Below are 18,446 nucleotides of genomic sequence, written 5' to 3'. Positions count from 1 at the left end.
TGCTCTTCTTACTGACTCAATTGTGGACTCTAACAGGCTACAAGAGTTGTGCATCTTTACACGCAAGCTTCTTTCTTTTCATAATTTTGTCCCTCATGTTTCACTATCAACATCCCCTTATCCCAGTACTGAGTGGCCAGCTGCGCTATATAGTGGCAAACCTCCCTGTCTTCCCCCTCATTTGCCTGTTTTTTTATAGTTGAGAATGTGCTATTTCAATTTGTGCAGACTCTGTCGCTGTGGATCGCCACCCTGGCCGACCACAGTCTCTTCAAGGCAAGCACATGGGAAGACGTTTGCGGCGATGTCTCGAGTGCGGCTACACCACAGCTTATCACTCGAGCATGCAGAATCACCAAAGAATACACACGGGCGAGCGCCCGCATAAGTGCGACTACTGTGGCAAGGCCTTCATGCAGAAAGGCAACCTGGTTGCGCACCTACGCATCCACACTGGCGAGAGACCTTTCCACTGCCACCTCTGCCCCATGGCCTTCACGCAGAAGATAAACCTTGTTAGTCACATGCGAACGCACATGGACAAGAAGCAATTTCAATGTCGCTTTTGCCTGATGGTGTTCGAACACAAACTGCTGCTGCAGAATCATGAAATGACTCACGCATGACGTGCTTTAGATGCTGCGCCATCAAGTGCAGGGGCTTTGCCGCACCACTCAGTTGGTTAGGGCTAGAAAAGCAACGGGCTGACACATTTATTAGCGAACTCCCTTAGACTCATTAACTCATTTCTCAGGTGTGAATGATAGTGAGTGACAGTGAGCTTGAATGGATGTGATCAGTGGCTGACGTCATGATGACAGTGGCATGGCTGAGAGGTCTATCGACATAAGAGGAAAAGAATGAAAAATTAATAGAGTACTTGGAAAATATGACCTCAGGTTTATTCATGTAAGTGCCACTCGTATACTATAGCCGTAGGCTAGAATATAGAATAGGAATGCTCAGGTCCACCATTATAAAGCATTTTGTCTTTCCCCCCCCAATTTGCAGTTGGTAGCTTTTGTCCTTCAGGATGGGTCGCAAAAGGTCACAACTCGATCTCATGGGCCATTTAGCTTTGCTGGCTGGCTAGTGGGCTTGGTTGAACAAAGTATTGCTTTTTAAGCGAAGGTTTCTTTGCTTCTTTCGTTCACTTCGTGGCTGCGGGCTACAGTCTTGCAGGGTGGGCTGGTCCCGGAGATACTGCAAATCGAAGTGGCCCAGGAGAACCAGGGGTATCAGGTGTGAGCTTTAACAAAAACTAAATTGGCCTGAAGCATCTACTTGGCATGGAGGAAACCATAGAGTTTACTACAATAGTTACTAGAGGGAGCTTGGGTGCTGCAATCATTCAGCGACCATGGGCATGGTGGGTAATACATGGATTTGTATGATCTTTGTGCTTGTGGATTCTTGTTCACTTTGTGGCTGCTGGCTACAGTCTTGCAGGATGGGCTGGTCCCGGAGATACTGCAAATCGAAGTGGCCCAGGAGAACCAGGGGTATCAGGTGTGAACTTTAACACAAACTAAATTAGCCTGAAGCATGTACTCGGTGTGTAGGAAATCATAGAGTTTCCTACAATAGTTACTAGAGGGAGCTCGGGTGCTGCAATCGTTCAGCGACCATGGGCATGGTGGGTAGAACATGAATTTGTATGGTCTTTCTGCTTGTAGATTCAGATGTTCTTGTGGCTTTGTTTTCGATGCTTTATCTGCCTTCATTGTCCTAAATATCAAAGCAATCTAGACTTTTCTAAATGCTGAAGGCTCTGTAAAATGCATAATCGCTGCTAATTGCAGTGGTTCAGCCTGTCGAGATGGCCAAAATCTAAATGTGCCAAGCGATTCAATGCGCTGGTTTGCTTGCCTGCAAGAAATTCGTAAGGGTAATCTATGCGGCTTATTGATTCATGCGTCTATGGCATAATCGCTTCAATGTCGGGCTTCTGTGCTAGAGGTCCTGTGTCTAAATTCAGCCGTCTGTCAATTTTATTAATGATTATCTAATTATTTATAATGCTGTACTCTGATGAAAATGATCAGTTTAGAAAGTCACAAAGCCATTTGAAGCCAGAAGGATGAAGTTTAGGCAAATCTATGTACTAACCATCATTCCCACACTGGTTGAAGCGCCCTGCTTGCAGCTCTGTAAACCCTAGCGCCAGAGTACCCTCTAGTATTTATTGTATGAAACTCTATGGAGGAGACAGACGTTCAGAAAAAGTGCTAAGTAGAGCAGGAACGTCCTCGACATACAGCGAAACATGGTTGGAACTCAAGCGCAAGCTTGTTCATAAATGCAAAGTAGATAAATGTTGAATAGAACCAATCATCTCTGAGGAGTGCAATGAACATCTCGCCCAGAAACGTGAAATGGATAAGTATCAACAAGCAGTAAAGAATGACTTGGAGCATGAGCGAACTCTTGCTCAAAAGGTGAAGCTGGGTGGCGTCGATACACAGTGATGAAACAGCAGTAAAACAGGACTGTAATTTACGGTTGCAAACAAGTACTTTGAGAAATTTTTCGTGCCAGATTAATTCGGTTCAATGTGTAATATATTTGATAGACTGTGGTTTGTGTTGGACACTTCTGGCTGTGGTGGAGTGTCAGAAGTCTACGTCGAGTGAGAGTTGTATATTTTTTTTCTTATTAAAATGTGTAACGTTGTCAAGTGGTCTATACTCGCTAATTGTTTGATAAACAAGAACAGTATTCATTCCCAGCACCAATGAAAGCTTACCTTAAATTGAATCCCCAGTGCAAGGGTTCTCAAAGTTTCTGGCCTCGGGGAACCCCACCTTCCTTCACAGGGTGCTGCAGAAATTCACCCCCCCTCCTCCCTACTTCTTTTTTCAACTATGTATTTATCCACGGCCTCACGATGACTGTTGCAATGAATCAAGTGAACAATTAATTGAGTGAACATCCTAAGTGCAGATGTGGGGGTTTTAATTACTCAATAGCAACTCTAATCTAAAAATCCACCTAAGAGGGGATGGGGTTTGATTTGTTTTGGCCTCTTGCTGAACTCTAAAATGTCGCTTTTTGAACCCCTGGGTTCCACAGCATCCAGTTTGGGAACGCCTGCCCTAGTGCATGGGATCCATTTAATTTTCATTTCATTTATTCCATGAACATTTCTCTTTCGTATCTATGTGCATTTAGAACTACGTGCTTCAGGAGAACCAATTATTTTGTTCCTTGTATAATTTCCAGTTGGATGCATTAATTTTTGTGTTCTTGCGCTGTTGTATTTGTAGCAATGTATCGGCAAATGCACTGATCTGTTATTGCTATTTTCTCTCTCTCTCTCTCTCTCTCTCTCTCTCTCTCTCTCTCTCTCTCTATATATATATATATATATATATATATATATATATATATATATATATATATATATATATATATATATATATATATATATATATATTTATATTTATTTATTTATTTATTTATTTATTTATTTATTTATATCTTGAACTTCAAAATTTGGCAATATATTTTGCTAAGTGTCACATCGGAAACAATTTGGCCTTTTCTTTATATATATGCTATAGGTTCATATTTGCAACTGTCAACATGTAATTGTGGACAAATAAAACAGCTTTGACTTTGTTAAGAGGAACGATCGCAAATACCTACCACTTTTCCGTGCTGCATGCCCAGACGATTGGGAATGTTTATCCACATCTTCAAGGCCCCTGTATTTGCTTCATAAACCTTGAACATATGAGTGAGCACTATAGTATAACTACGCCCCTTTTTCTTGTTCTCAGTCAAATACATGCCTCCCGAAAAAACAATTCCTGGCTGCCTTTCGCTCATTGCCCGTACTGTAAACTTGGGAAGCCTGATTAATCTCGTGAAACGTGATTGCTCACTCACGAAACTACTGTACGGGTGTGCTAGGCCTAGAGCAACATGCATACAGCTACTGAATAGATTGGTCGCACTGGAGAAAATCTCAGGGACCATGGCAGTGCCACGACTACAAGATAAATACCTCAGCTCCTTGCCTGCTTGCTTTCTGCCTGCTTAACCCCACACCAAACTTCGGTGGCTTGGAAGCCAGAGCAAAAACTGGCCTCTACGCATGCTGTGTCTTACGCTCGTGTGCTTCTTATGTGCATGAGCGCTCTCACCAAATGCAAAGGCACCAATTAAAAAAGCCTACATACACAGCAGCATTACCAATGCATGTAGAGTGATTTATGCCACTTAGCTCTGCGTGGCAGAACAATATGTGACTTGGTTTTTCAAGCCACTTTGCAGGCAGTGCTTTTACAGAACAAGTTCGTAGTCTGTTGTGCATTATTGCGACAGCAATTATATAGACACTCCAGGCGCATTTATGTCGTCGGCGTCGCCGTGAGGTTCCGTATAAAGTCCAAGGCCGATAAAATCGTCGCCGCGTGCTGTATGCTGTGTGTGCGAGTGAAAGCGTGCGAGAATGAGTTGGCAATCGCGTCTCGATCTCACGCACGCAAGAGAGGAAAGCGGGGAGGATGCGCGCCGTCTTCAGTCGCGCTCAAGGCTCCGGGGGAGGATAGGGCCAATTTGATAGGGCCGGAGGGCGCTTTCTGTTCTACTCCAGGCGGCTGTCCGCGCCCGGCGGGCCGCTGTATCTTGAAAGCCATCTGCGACGGGGACAGAGTCCGCCGAGAGCTGTGTTTTCGCGGCTTAGTTAGCGTTTATGCGAGACGCAGCAAGAAGGTCAATTCACTCGCTGCTGCTTCCTTGCTCCAGCGTTTTAACGCAATAGCGTTAAGGAGCTCGTGTTGCAGAAAAGCCTGTGTCGTCGGCGTCCGTGGCGTTGGCCGTGAGCGATAAATCACGGCAGGCACTTCATAAATAAAAAGCAACTTCCAAGATGGGCTGGGTGGCAATCGAACCAGGGTCTCCGGAGTGTGAGACGGAGGCGCTACCACTCAGCCACGAGTTTTTTTTTTTCTTTATTGAACTCAGCCACGAGTTCGATGCTTCAAAGCGGTACAAAAGCGCCTCTAGTGAATGCGGTGTTGCCTTAGAAACGAGCTGTTTCTAAGGCTCAGGCGTGCGTCGCTTGCTCAGGCGCACCTTTCCTTGCCGCGCCGAACGCTGCGTTGCTCGACGCTCACCGCGTCCGATGCGGGGCGCGTAGTCGCTGTGCCGTAGCCCATTGTCTTACACCCCTTGGCGGGTGTAAGACAATGGCTACGAGTTCGATGCTTCCAAGCGGTACAAACGCGCCTCTAGTGACTGCGGTGTTGCCTTCGAAACGAGCCATGGAAAGTTATACTGCGGTGTATATCGGTGATTATGAACATGTAACTTACAGAAGTCGCAATTACACGAGTAGCGAAGTGCGTTTCCGCTGCATTTCTTCTGCGCTTTCCGCACACGCAGAGCCATCATGCGGCAAACACAGAAGACCCCCTCCTCTCCATGTACGGCGCTGCCCCGACAGATGGCGCGCCACGCGCGCATTGGAGCTGTGCGAGGCGGGTCGCTCCCGGACGCTCTCTCCCCTGACACCGCTTCGCCTTGCTCCCTCTGCAGAATCAAGCGTCCTTCCTTTCTTTAGATCACCATCTGTGTATCTCTCTGCCCGTGCCGATCACAACGTTTGGCTGGCGTGCATCATTTCCCCCTCCGAGATACCGAGTTCTTTGGTTCATTCCGCTTGCACAGGCGCACGTTTCGTTGCTGCGCCGCACGCCGCGTTGCTCGACCATATGGCTCGACGCTCACCGCGTCCGATGCAGGGCGCCTCGTAAGTGATGGCTGCCCTGTGGCTCATTGTCTTACACCCCTTGGCGGGTCGACAGGAACGCTGTCGCGTTCCACTCTTGAAGGCGAAGCTTAAGCGTCCTCCAATTTTTTGACAGCGCCTTGACAGCGATTTTCCGCGGCCATCAAGCGAGGTATGTTCATGTTTGCTTGTGCGCGCCTCACAGAATGCGTGTTAATTTAGTTCGTATGTCTGTATTTACAAATTTATACGGCCTATAAAACTACTATAATTTGCTGTCACAATCGGTGCTTCGCTTTTCGGTCGATACTGCGACTTGTTGAAACACCCGCGCCTTACGTCACATGCCTGCATTCGGTCACGTGAATTTTAGCTGCGCGCTTTTTCTTTTTTTCTTTTCCACTTTAATCCGAGCTTTAAAATTTTTTTCCCTTCTTGATTTCTGCCCAGGGAAGCATGGGGAAGCCCCATCGTGATTAGCGGGACCAATAACGAGTTTGGAGTTTACCGGTTCCCCGTATGCAGAAATATATATAAGTTGAAGCCCATGCTTGACTTGATTTGAGTGACGCCTATCGGGAACGCGCCGAAGGAGACGCAGTGAGCGTCTTTGGGCACGTTAACGCCAGGCGAAATCAAGTCAAGCATGTGCTTCGACTTAAGTTGCATTTCTTCAATGCTTTTACTTTCGTTGTGGAGTTTGCGCTTGTGCAGCTGTCTAACAGATGTGCCGTCCGAAGTCCCCTGCCGAGCACAGCGAAATATGTGTATATATTTTTATTTTATTTCTCTACTCTGCCGAGTCCCTTCGTAGCAGCCTTCGCGCGCAGATGCGTCTTCTTGGCGACAGTCAACTGCGTTCACCGGGAAGCTACTGAGCGCCTCGTCCCGCGTCGTTCCCCACGCTGGGGCAAGCCCCTGCACAACTGATGAACTCTGTAAGCAAGTCTGTCCCTGTCGCATCAAGCGAGACTGTCCGACGTGGATCGCATCGTAAGGACGCCGACGACGAGCACACGGGCCACTTTCGATCCCGATCGAGCAGATCCGGATTGAATTTCTCGATCGCGATTGACTCGATCCTCTCCTCAGCCTGGGCAAAGGAGCCAATCGCGATTGAAAAATTGTATCCAGATCAAGCTCGATCGCAATCGAAAGTGCCCAGTATGACACCGGTGACAAAATACCGACGCAAATAACTGCGTGGATATCGAAAATGCAGCCGGCAACGTTAAAAAAAAAAGAATATCACCATCATGAATCTGCACGACAGGGGTCCCTGTCCTTATCCAACCGTCAAGACTGTCAGCAACTGCAGAAGATGAAACCATCCTCCTCAGCGCCAAGGTGATCGTTCCACAGCGCACGCGGAGGCCGTTTACTAGGTCCCGTTGCAAGACGCAATGATCCGGCTATTCAAATGTTACAGCCTATGTGATGTCGCCGTTAAGTTCTTCATTCCGCTCGCCTATCGAAAGAACAGGTGCATTATCATTGCTAAAGCGGTGTTCAAACCAAGAGTTTCTGGGGTACCCGGATCCCCGAGGGATCGTGCAACCTCATAACGCATTTAAGGGACAGCAACGACGATATTCACGCCAGTGCAACAGACAGCTAGAGTTGTTCTGACTTTCCATCTGAACAGTGAACAACTTGCAGTCGTGAATCTGGGATTTATAAGGTACGAGGTGAGTAAGTTCTTTGAACCCGCACCGATGTGCTTCAAATGCCAAAGAATGAGACATGTCATGGAGTATTGCTGTAACCTCACTGGATGTGCGAAGTGCGTCGGGGAGCATGACTTCAAAAAAGTGCCGACTAGAAACCCCTGCGAAATGACCAAACTGCGCGGAAGCCCATATGGCTTTGTTCAAAGGTTGCAGAGTCTAAAAGCTGTCTCTAAGCATGCAAGAGCTTTTGTGGAAGGGTCAAAAGAATCGGCAGGAGCTACTACTGACAGCCATAAAGATGGATAAACAGACTCACGTGAATACCAATGGCGCTACAAAAACAAAGAACGAGACTGAGATAAATAAGGAACACTAGTTCAGATGCTCGAGTGGACAAATAGACTTATGCAAGCAAGAAGCCAACTGCCAAGGTTAAGCTCGATGCGCCAAGAAACAATGCGCCCCTCGTATACATCTTTAGGCAGTGTGCAGAAAATTGACAGCTTGCAGGTGCAGATGGCCATCTCGACTCCTCCTGCGGGCAAAGCGCTGGTGTTCATGACATCCAACTGAAGATCTCTGGAAGCTGTAATAACGCTGCTATCACAACTTCACGAATGCTCGCTATAGTGCGTGCCAGCAAGCCTGTCCCTAGAAGCGCCACATTGCCTTAGCCTTGATACATACAGGGGCTTGTGTTTTTCGCTTAAAATTGCAGAAAAATGATTTGGCCTCTATTCTTAGCGAAAGTTTGTAAAAAGATTGCATTTTGTGGTCCAGATCATTCAGTGTAACACTTGGCAAGTTACTTGCCTTGCTTTTAAGAAATAAAAATTATGCAGATCCAACGCACATATTAGAATCATTACGGATTGGCAATTCCAGAGTTCTAATGATTATAGAATCGTTCTACATTTTCAAGCACCCGGAATGGAGGTGGAATGGAATGGGCAAGTTGTCCTGGAGCAGTAAATGGTGACATTAAGTAGGACCGCTAAACCAGTAAATTTGCTAATTAGAATAAGCTAGACTTGTCCAATTTATTACGTTTCTAAATTTTTACTCAATGGATGTTTCGGCATCTACCTATATTTGTCTACATCTGCAGTGGTAATTTCAAACATTGCAGTATTCTACACATTCTGCACTTTTGAGGACTTGGAAACCCTTTTCCATTGCAAGGTAGAAGTGCATGTAAAGACAGCAACTCTTCGTTGTCAAGAATGATTTGATGTAGAGAAAGCATGCTCGATCTACAACACAAGGATGCAGGCCATACATTCTTGTGTTGCAACCTGTTCAAGTTGACTCTGAATTGGAACAGGCACCATGTTTTTCGCCTGCAGTCGAATATCCATAAGGAGTGATAACAGGCAGTTGGAGAGGTATGCTGGAACTAGCGGTGCCTGCTAATATGCCAGTAAATGCGAAATAAATTAAAAAAGGCACCCTGCGAGATGTATAAATGCATTTTGCTTCTATGCTAGTCGTCAAATTGACAGACAGTTTGGCTGAATACACTGCACAACAATGTAAAATTATTTTGTACCTTAATCGAATAAACATAGTTTTGGATGAATTATACATTTTTGAAGTGGTCTATTTCATTTAGATGGCAAGTCTTGCTTATATCACGGTGTGCAATGTGGTTATGAATCGCCTTACAATACTTTTTAAAACAGTACATGTTAGGTCACAGGCTGCAACACATTGCAGACATAACAGGCCACAAAGCGTGTTTGTTACTGTGTAAAATGTATATATTATTGTTCGTAATATTGAAAATTCACAAATATGTTTTCTGTTACCAGGCACGCAGCATGCAAGTAGTAAACAATTAAAAAGAAAGTGCTTCACTTACTGGAATTGGAGGAATAGAATGGTTTAGCTCAGCAGTTCCAGGAAGGAATGGCAGAATTCTCACCATTACAAGGAGTTATAGGTAGTGAAATTACGGAGATTTACACTCCGGAATGGAGTGGGAATGGAATGAAAGGCCCTACTCCAGAGCTCTGCTTGGAATCAATGTGAAGCTAACTTTTTATGGAGCAGCTAACCAAATGCTATAAATTTGCCTATTCATTGCTGCATCTTAGGTGTAATGGAAACTGGCACTCAGTCGTGTTCGGGCGCACCTATGCTGCGCAATGTGCGACAAGCGGCGGTCATCTTAAAGAGCTAGTCAGCACGACGTAAGTTATACGCTCGATTGTGGCCTAATGGTTAGAGCATCAAGCTGCTTGATCCCAACATTGGGCATGCAATTAAATTTATTTTACAGTGTGAGCTACTCAACAAAACGGCAGCAGCCCCCAGTAGCCATGGTCAGAAAAGTCTGGGAGGGTCCACAAAGAAAGCTTTGCTTTCAAATGCGAAGTTTCCTAGTCTATGGAGAAGCTAGCTGCTGTGAAGGTGGCGCTAGCATAATCTTGGGTCACCTGTCGGCAGCTGTGGGAAACAGCCGTTCTGGGAGGGTTGCCACGTGTTGCCTGTCCCTCTGGAACACGGCCAACATTCCAGAGCTTGGTTCCACAGCGCTCTTCCTTCTGCCTAGCAGGAGTAACTTTGCCTGCTGCATCATGCCAACATGTCTCACCCACTTGTATAACACTGTTCGAGGAGTTCACATACAGCACCAAACCTGCTAATGCTGTTGAAACTGTGAAGTTTCTATGGCTGCATGTCAGGCACTGTCAAGCCCCAGCCACACTGGAGGAAAAACGCACGGGGTGCATCGCCGTTGATAAAACATTGCAGTGCGGCCACGCCGACTGGCAGTTTACCTCCGTGGCAGTCATGTGAAACCATGAAAATCTTGCCTCCTTTTTTCTTACTCTGCGTGTAGGTGCGAGATGTGTGCTTTTTTTCTTCATCTAATGATAGATCGGTGCTGCGTTTACATTCTCCATCCGAGGCGATGACGACGATCGACATCGTTGCCACTGTGATCACAATCACATTGGTGTGCTCCTTTTTGTTGCGGTGTCGCCACATTCAAAAGAGAAGGAAAACGAAGTACTGTGTGTCGCCTCCACGTCCTTGTAGTCAGGGTCCGTCTTGTCATATACAATCCAATATGGCCTACTGTCTACAAAGACATTTCCATCAGAACGTCACAGTTTAGACTATCATTGTAAAAACAATTGCAAACCATGACAGTCAAAACAAGCACGAACGAGCACACGTCACTGAAGGGACGTGTGTGCTGGAATGACATTATGGAACTCCCATTAACCTGGGGCACGTGGCAAGCCACAAAACATTGGTACAGTACTGATTCCTCCTGTGGCATGAGAAAAATGTCACGCTGGAGCTTCCGTGGCACGCTGTGCGCGTTTTTCCTCCAGTGTGTTTGGGATATCACATCTTAGATGGGAAGCAAAACAAACGGTTATCTCCTACAAGTAGTTGACCATGGCAGAAGACCGGTTTTGCTTGCCTGAATTCAACACCCCTCGTGTGCCTGAAAAGAACTCTAACCCCAGCAGTCATACAAGTTGAGCTGAAAACTGCTTAGACAGCATTACCCATACCATTTGAGGGTCTGTACAAATAGCTCGGTCAACAGACAGCATCGTAGCATGACGACAGCTCTTTATATGTTTGATACCAGCAAAGAATGGGCTGATTGCGTGAAGTATTTTGTATCATCCTCACAAACAGAAATCATCGCAATTAGCACAGCACTGAACTCCCGTATCTGCACAGACAATGTCTCCAGAGTGATATAATCATTGACTTCAAAGCTGTTGTGCAATGCCTTCAAAAGCCCGCTGACAAAACAATGTTCTTTACTCTTATGAAACCAAAGTGACTCCTTCAGGCTGGAAAAAAAATGTCGCCTTTCAGAGGGTGCCATCACCCATGTTACAATAGTAGCAATGAGTGGGTCGACAGTGTTGCTAGGCCTGAGCATTCTTATCAGCCGACATCACAACTGCACCTGATGACCCTGGAGAGCTCTGATGCATGATCCATGGCCATTTTGTGTCCCTATCACCAGTCCTCTTGGCAGAGAAGCTGGTGTTGGTTACAGGAAGTTTGAACCACTTGGAGAGTTCTACATGGTTTTGGCTGCGTACCAACAGCGCTCGCACATTCAATTGGCATCCTTCCGGCACTGTCCATTCTCAAATTGTACTGAATGCCACATTAGACCCAACTAGTTGCATGTGCTGTGGGAGCGCTCAAAATGCAGCAACAAGAGAATAACTTTGAACAAATGGCTTCATTGCTTAGGGTTACCACTACCAGGACACCCATGGTATATTTTTCTCACATGGCAACATTAATTGGTGCCCTGTGAATCAGTGCATACTCTAGGATATCATGAAATTGGCTGCAGTTCTCGATGTGCTGTGATTTTCTGTGACTATATGTGACTGCCATATTAGTGTTTAGCTTGAGTTCTTGGCAGCCCTTCCCTGTTCCTCTTATTTTGCTAAAAAGGTACACTTATTCAACCCTTCTATATATATATATATATATATATATATATATATATATATATATATATTAGAAGGGTTCAATCTCTCAATCTCTTTCAATCTCATGAATCAGTCTCTCTCTCTCTCTCTCTCTTTTTAACAGGTGCTGATTGTTTGCAGCAGCAACACCATGATAAACATGAGTCTTCATTGTTGCATGCCTGATTTTGCACTGACACTGCTGACTCAAAGACAGTGTAGTACACTCCACTGCTGTGCACTAAGCCAAACGACGTCCACCAGTGCCAGCAAAGTTTGTTCGAGCACTTGTGATGTACAGCACAGTCTTTTGAACAACTTGACTAAGTACAGTAAAGGTAGACTGTTCTTAATTCACTGCAGTGAATGCTATTTTTTAGAGAACAGAAGTGAGGAGGCTCCATGGAAAATGTATTCTTACAGTCCGTACATTAAATGCATAGCATTTGAGTGCACTGCAAGAAGCTCACTTTCTTTGCGACTGTTTTGCTTCACAACCTTGCCTTGAGTTGTGCGCTTGTGCTGTCCTATCATGCAAATTGAGTTTGATGTGTCAGTGTGCACATGCATTGCATACTGCTGTAGCTTACCGTGGGCTGTCTCAGTATTCCAGGTTCATTGGATAAATGAGAGACAGTGCAAGACTGTACATGAAGTTGGACACAACAATGCCTCTATACCAGTTTTTTTTTTTTCCTTGTCATTGAATTAATTGTCCCACTTCACTGGAGCTTAAATCATTGAGGTCCTTGAAATACTTACAAGAGTGGAGCAAACAGTAACTTGGGTGACATAGCACAACATTTGCCTCCAAATCTGCTTCAAGTTGTGAAGCACACAACGTGAGTCTCGTGCGTTTGTGCTGCACCCATCCAAGATGAAGCATTAATTCTAGGGTATCACTGAGTGGCTGCTCGTAAAGTCCCTGAATATGTTGCTTTAAAGCATATGCAGGATCTTTAACTGCACTTGGCTTCAAGTGTATCGTGCAGAATCTAGAACAGCTTCCACGTTTGTGCAGCTGTACACTTCTATGGAAAGCAAAAACGTAGCACTCTGCAGAACCCCCAGGCCTTAAGTGTTATTGTCATAAAACTACCAGTATTGACAAGGATGAGTTCATCTTGTTTCAACTGAGGGGTGGCAGGGGGTGGGGTCTTGCTTTCTCTGCCAGATACAGACCAATTTCAGCAAGTGCATTTGAATTAGGTCCTACTGCCCTTCCACCCTATGCATACTACTATATTTTGTATTTTACAGTAATTTTCTTGTCAGATGTAAAACCTAAATGTGCTGAAGAGCCTGTTTTACACAACTAGCTTTACATATTTGGGATGGCTAAGAAATACAAAGCTTGTCTACGTTATAGTTTTCAAGTATGTACAATATACAACAAAGACGAAGTGTAAAAAGACAACTGGGGGGATTTCTTTTGAAAAGGGCTCAGGAGTTAAGCATGTCTCATTGACCTTTAACAGGTTTAATGTTCCACAGCAATATTGGGGTTGTCAAAGACATCTGAGTGGAAGACTGCAGATTAGTTTTTATTTGCCTGAGAATTTTTGTAGTTTCCACCATTGGAATGGGGCTGCAGGAGCCAGGAATTGAATTGATGATATCGGGCTTAGCTGCGGAATAACCAATGAATTACCATGGTGAGTTGAGAATTTAAAAGCCAATTGCAACGAAATTTCACTTTTGCGAAATTGATTAAAAATGAGTAGTAAGTACTACTGATGCTATCTTGGTAAAGCTGCAGGGCTGTTTATTGCATAATTGTCTAATCAATGGTTGCCTCTAAGCAGCACCTGGTAATTAGCAGTTATGATACAAGTCACAGCATGTTGCCTCCAAGAGATTACAGTGCGCCACAGGTAGACAGTGGTGGATGCTGCATAATCTCTTGACGTCATGCTGGAGAGCCGTACATTTTAGGTCATGCGTCACTTCTGGCGAACGGTAATGGTGGAATGTGTTTTTTTCTTTTCGATTTCGTTATTAAGTATGCCTACTTTTGCTAGCTTTTTATGACACTGCTGCTAGCAAAATTTTATATGGATGCTCCTCTGTAACTACTCTACTTTAAACTAAGCTTTTTACATAGTCCGAAATTCTGTTGCAGTTGGCCTTTAAGAGGTTAATAAAGTGCATTATAATATTCAATGGTGCATGTGCCATCCATCTTTATTGCAGTTCTCTTCTGTTGAAGTTTGTGTGCTTCGTGCTCTCATCTTTTGCAGATCCCACAGCTATTTCACAGGCCAGCACAAGGAAGACAACTTCCAAGCAAGAAATTCAACATTTAAGCAAAATCCTTTATGTATTTTGGTTGTGCAGATGAACAAGCCCAGTGTCTGCAATGCTTAATAGTGCCATCCATCTTTGTTGCAGTTCTCTTCTGTTGAAGTTTGTGTGCTTCGTGCTCTCATCTTTTGTAGATCCCACAGCTATTTCACAGGCCAGCACAAGGAAGACAACTTCCAAGCAAGAAATTCAACATTTAAGCAAAATCCTTTATGTATTTTGGTTGTGCAGATGAACAGGCCCAGTGTCTTCAGTGCTTTGCACTTACTCTTTCGGTTTGGGTTCACGTTTGTGCCAATGCATTGAAATTTGCGCCTGGGCCTGGTCTGTGAAGTTAAGTAGGCATCGTGCCAGTAAAAAAAATTCGTTGAGTATACTTGCAGTTGGCATAGGAAAACTCTTCATGTATAACATTGCCATCTTGCTGTCCACCACAGGCCATCTGATAATTAATACTGCGCCTTAGAGGTAGAGTTTTTGGCTCCCACTGATCGGTCATACCACACACGATTGAGAACTTTGATGAAGAACACCCACACTTTTGAAATGTTTAACAGCAAAGTTGTTCACCACACTTGAGGCATTATAGTACTTTTGCCACTGCCGTAATATTGAAAGCTATGGAACTTTGTCAGTGTAAGATATGAAGCATAACTCCAACACTTCTTTTTTGTTGTATTCCTTTTTTCTCATTCTTCACAGGCAGCAATGTAGTTCACCACACTTGAGGCATTATAGTACTTTTGCCTCTGCCGTAATATTGAAAGCTATGGAACTTTGTCAGTGTAAGATATGAAGCATAACTCCAACACTTCTTTTTTGTTGTATTCCTTTTTTCTCATTCTTCACAGGCAGCAAAGTAGTTCACCACACTTGAGGCATTATAGTACTTTTGCCACTGCCGTAATATTGAAAGCTATGGAACTTTGTCAGTGTAAGATATAAGGCATAACTCCAACGCATCTTTTTTGTTGGATTCCTTCTTTCTCATTCTTCACAGGCAGATATTTGGACCTGTTGGCAAAGGTGTAATTCACTGTGTAGTGTGGAAAACGTGGGGCAAACGACAATAGGGTGTCAACAAACAGTATTGTGACATAAGACAAACAGGCGGAGGCGGTGTGTCATCCCCACAACTTATTCGTCACGTGTCTTCCGTGCTGTGCAGTGCATTATTCACTTTCCAGCACATCTAAAGTGGTCATGACTAGCTTTGTGAACACAACTTTCCACATTCTGTCGACTTATGAACACAATTTTGTCCTTGTTTTCGTTGCTTAAAGTAAGTTCACATGATACATGTAATTTCTGGTTTATTGCACTGACTTGTCTTGATGTGGATCAGTATATGGCACTGAATTCCACTGTCAGTAGTTTGTCTGTGAATCCCACAAGTATGGTGCAATTTGGTGCCATTGAGTCACATCACGATTGGTCAGTAAAATTAATTGGTATTTGGCCTGTTGTGAGATTATTTTTTTTTTATATACCGCTGCACTTGCTTTGGTGGCTCTTGTTTGTGATGTTTTGGACACTGAGGCCCTCAGGAGCTGGTAACATTATATGATGCTATATTGTCAGCAGTGAATGGTAGCCAATTCATTAGGAAGCTCAGGAAGAGGTGCATCAGTTTGAGTAAGATATGTTCTCTGCTGTGTGTATGTGTGCATGATACCCAGCCAAAAATGTTCCATCATCGCAACCGAACAACTAGTACCATTGATTTAATGTCTTCATTATGTGTGGCAGAGCCCTTCCAAGAGAAAACTTGTTGCTCAGATGAAGTGGTGTTGGTTTGTGTATTCTTCCAAAGCTGTGCAACCTGTCTGTCTCTGTGTGTGCTTTTGTATGTATGTGTGTGCAAGCTCACAAAACCTGCTCGTTAGTGTTTTTCACATAGTACTAATTCTTGCTTTGATATTTGACTGTCGTATTGATACAGATCTTGGGCATAGGGTTAGCAATGAAAGAACAAGCTCTTGTCATGTGTACTGACATGATGTGCAACATTTAAAAACTTTAAAAATTGCCATTGCTCTCTGCTGCATAGAAATAACTATGCTAGTTTTTGTTGGGTAAAAGTGTTAAGAAGGATAATCGTGGTGACAGATTGGAGACAAGAAAGCTGGCACAATTGATGTACAGCTTCTTCTAGCGCACCATGGGCTTTCATCAAACTTTCAGTTCGTCCTTATTATAACTTGAACTCTGTTAGCTGGCAGATGTGTACCTGCTGCCTGTGAACATCAAATTTGGCAAAACTGGTGCTATTTCGCCATCCCTGGCCCTTGCACCATAATAACCCATATATCACCGTCAGAAAATTGGTAGAAAACTCACAAATACTACATTAGAGAGGGGTAGATGGGGCAATAGCACATACTTTCTTCTTTAAAATTTCCCTGAGCACAAACCCTTTGTGGAGTACTCTCAATTAATTAACGATTACATATTTCCTTAAGTGCAGCACACAAAGTGCTAAACAGCACACTAGAGTGCCAACTGCGCTTTCCACAGAGTGTAGTTCTTGCACTAAATTGCATTGTATGTCTTGCAGGCATCACCAGACGGCAGCACAGTGCCCAAGAGCGTGTAGATGACTTCTCTGTCAAACGAGTGGGACAATATTTCCCACTTGCTGAAGATAGTCGGGCCGACCTGTGCCCCTCTGAAAATGTGGACCTCGAGCTGCACCTTTGCCGCTACTGCAACAAGTCCTTTGCAACACGTGGCAACCTGAACGCACACCTTCGCATACACACTGGCGAGAGGCCGTTTCAGTGCCACCTGTGTCCCCGGGCCTTCACACAGAAGGCAACCCTTGTGCACCACGTGCGGACACACACGGGGGAGAGACCGTATCAGTGCCGCTTTTGTCCCATGGCCTTTGCACGCAAGTTGCCCTGCAGGTACCACGAACTCCGCAGGCATCCAAAAGGGACCGCTGCTCCTTGAAGGGCTTGAAGAGACACTAGAGAGCAATGGTAAATCAGTTTAGATTGATGATGTACTCCTTCAAAACTTTATCTTTAATTTCATGGAAAGAGGTTTATTGACAAAAGCAAAAGTGAACAATGACCTTCCAATTCTTGAATTTCGTGGCAAAACCCTGTCACCGGTAGGTCAATGTGACATCACGGATTTCAATGTATTTTCTTGTATTTTGGCTGTTGTTGCTCCATGGAAGCCATTGATGCTTGTTACGTTCATTTGATCTCTTTTAGAATACAGTGTACGCTGTCTTTGCCAATAAAGGTTTAACTAGGCTAGAGCAGACACCATCGAAATCCATGATGTCATGGCAAACTTCAGTGTGGTGATGCCACCCGCCCAATATTTTTGCATGTTTTCTGGCTCAGCAAGGCTCATCTCTTGGTATGAGTTGCATTGCTGTTATGGACTAGTGTGACTTACTAATCCAGATCATAATACAGATTACATATGAGAATTCTGCATTACATCCATCTGCATCTGCAAGTCAGCATTGCTGAGATGGTGTTGAAGGACTGCCTTGATGTTCATATCAATATTTACTCTGCTGTGCTACGTGGTGGCGTTTAAAGGTTTGCCCCGTATATGCCCAATTAATCTCTGTCCTTGGATTATTTTTTTTTTGCCTGCTGCCATTCTTCCCCAGAGCAAATGTAAGTCTTGAGAGTTACTTATCAAAGTGTAATGAATGACAATTTCGCTGTCATGTTTATGCACAGTAAATAGCAGTCACACTTGACACACTATGGGTGGATGACAGTATTTGAGGTAGTGCTTGTGATTTATTTTTGCCTGCAATATTGTTCACTTCCTGCTTTTCACAGTCACAAGTGGCGTGTACATGAATGCGACAGTCGCGCGCCGCATTTCCAAGCGCATTTGGGAAAGGCAATGTGATGTCGTTTACATGTAGAGCATTAACTCTCATGAAAATGCAGCACCACATGCGTGGCTTGCACCCTTAAATTTACACTTGCATGGTGCATTAATGCGATGCACCTTTCTAGCACATTACCTCTGTTTACATGAATGCAATCCGCTAGAAATGCGATGTGGTGCACCAATGTTGCATTCATGTAAATGTGGCTACTCTGCGTAGGAAGGCAGAAGCATGCTTTTAAAAGCATTGTGGGGTGCTGAGTTTAAGTTGCACAATGTGCATCTAAAAGGTGCGTTGCTGGCAAAATTTCTGGCCACATCAACAAAGAAAGTTTTAAGCGAAACATTCAAGCCACAGTCAACCTCACTGCCACTTTAGTTTGTGCAGGTTCATCTTTT

The 18,446-nt window shown here is 44.4% G+C and overlaps 1 protein-coding gene across 1 annotated transcript; it reads left to right on the top strand.

Moving 5' to 3' along the window:
- The first annotated feature begins 146 nt into the window (after window positions 1–146).
- On the top strand, window positions 147–17,453 carry LOC135912309 (zinc finger protein 674-like). The gene is made up of 4 exons (XM_070520971.1): window positions 147–620; window positions 14,265–14,331; window positions 14,968–15,111; window positions 16,735–17,453. The coding sequence occupies exons 1-4, from the start codon at window positions 285–287 to the stop codon at window positions 17,130–17,132; spliced, it is 945 nt and encodes a 314-aa protein (XP_070377072.1). The 5' UTR covers window positions 147–284; the 3' UTR covers window positions 17,133–17,453.
- Window positions 17,454–18,446: the final 993 nt, after the last annotated feature.

This window comes from Dermacentor albipictus, chromosome 6 (assembly GCF_038994185.2).
Source record: "Dermacentor albipictus isolate Rhodes 1998 colony chromosome 6, USDA_Dalb.pri_finalv2, whole genome shotgun sequence".
NCBI lineage: Eukaryota > Metazoa > Arthropoda > Arachnida > Ixodida > Ixodidae > Dermacentor > Dermacentor albipictus.
This window is presented reverse-complemented; position numbering and strand designations above follow the sequence as displayed.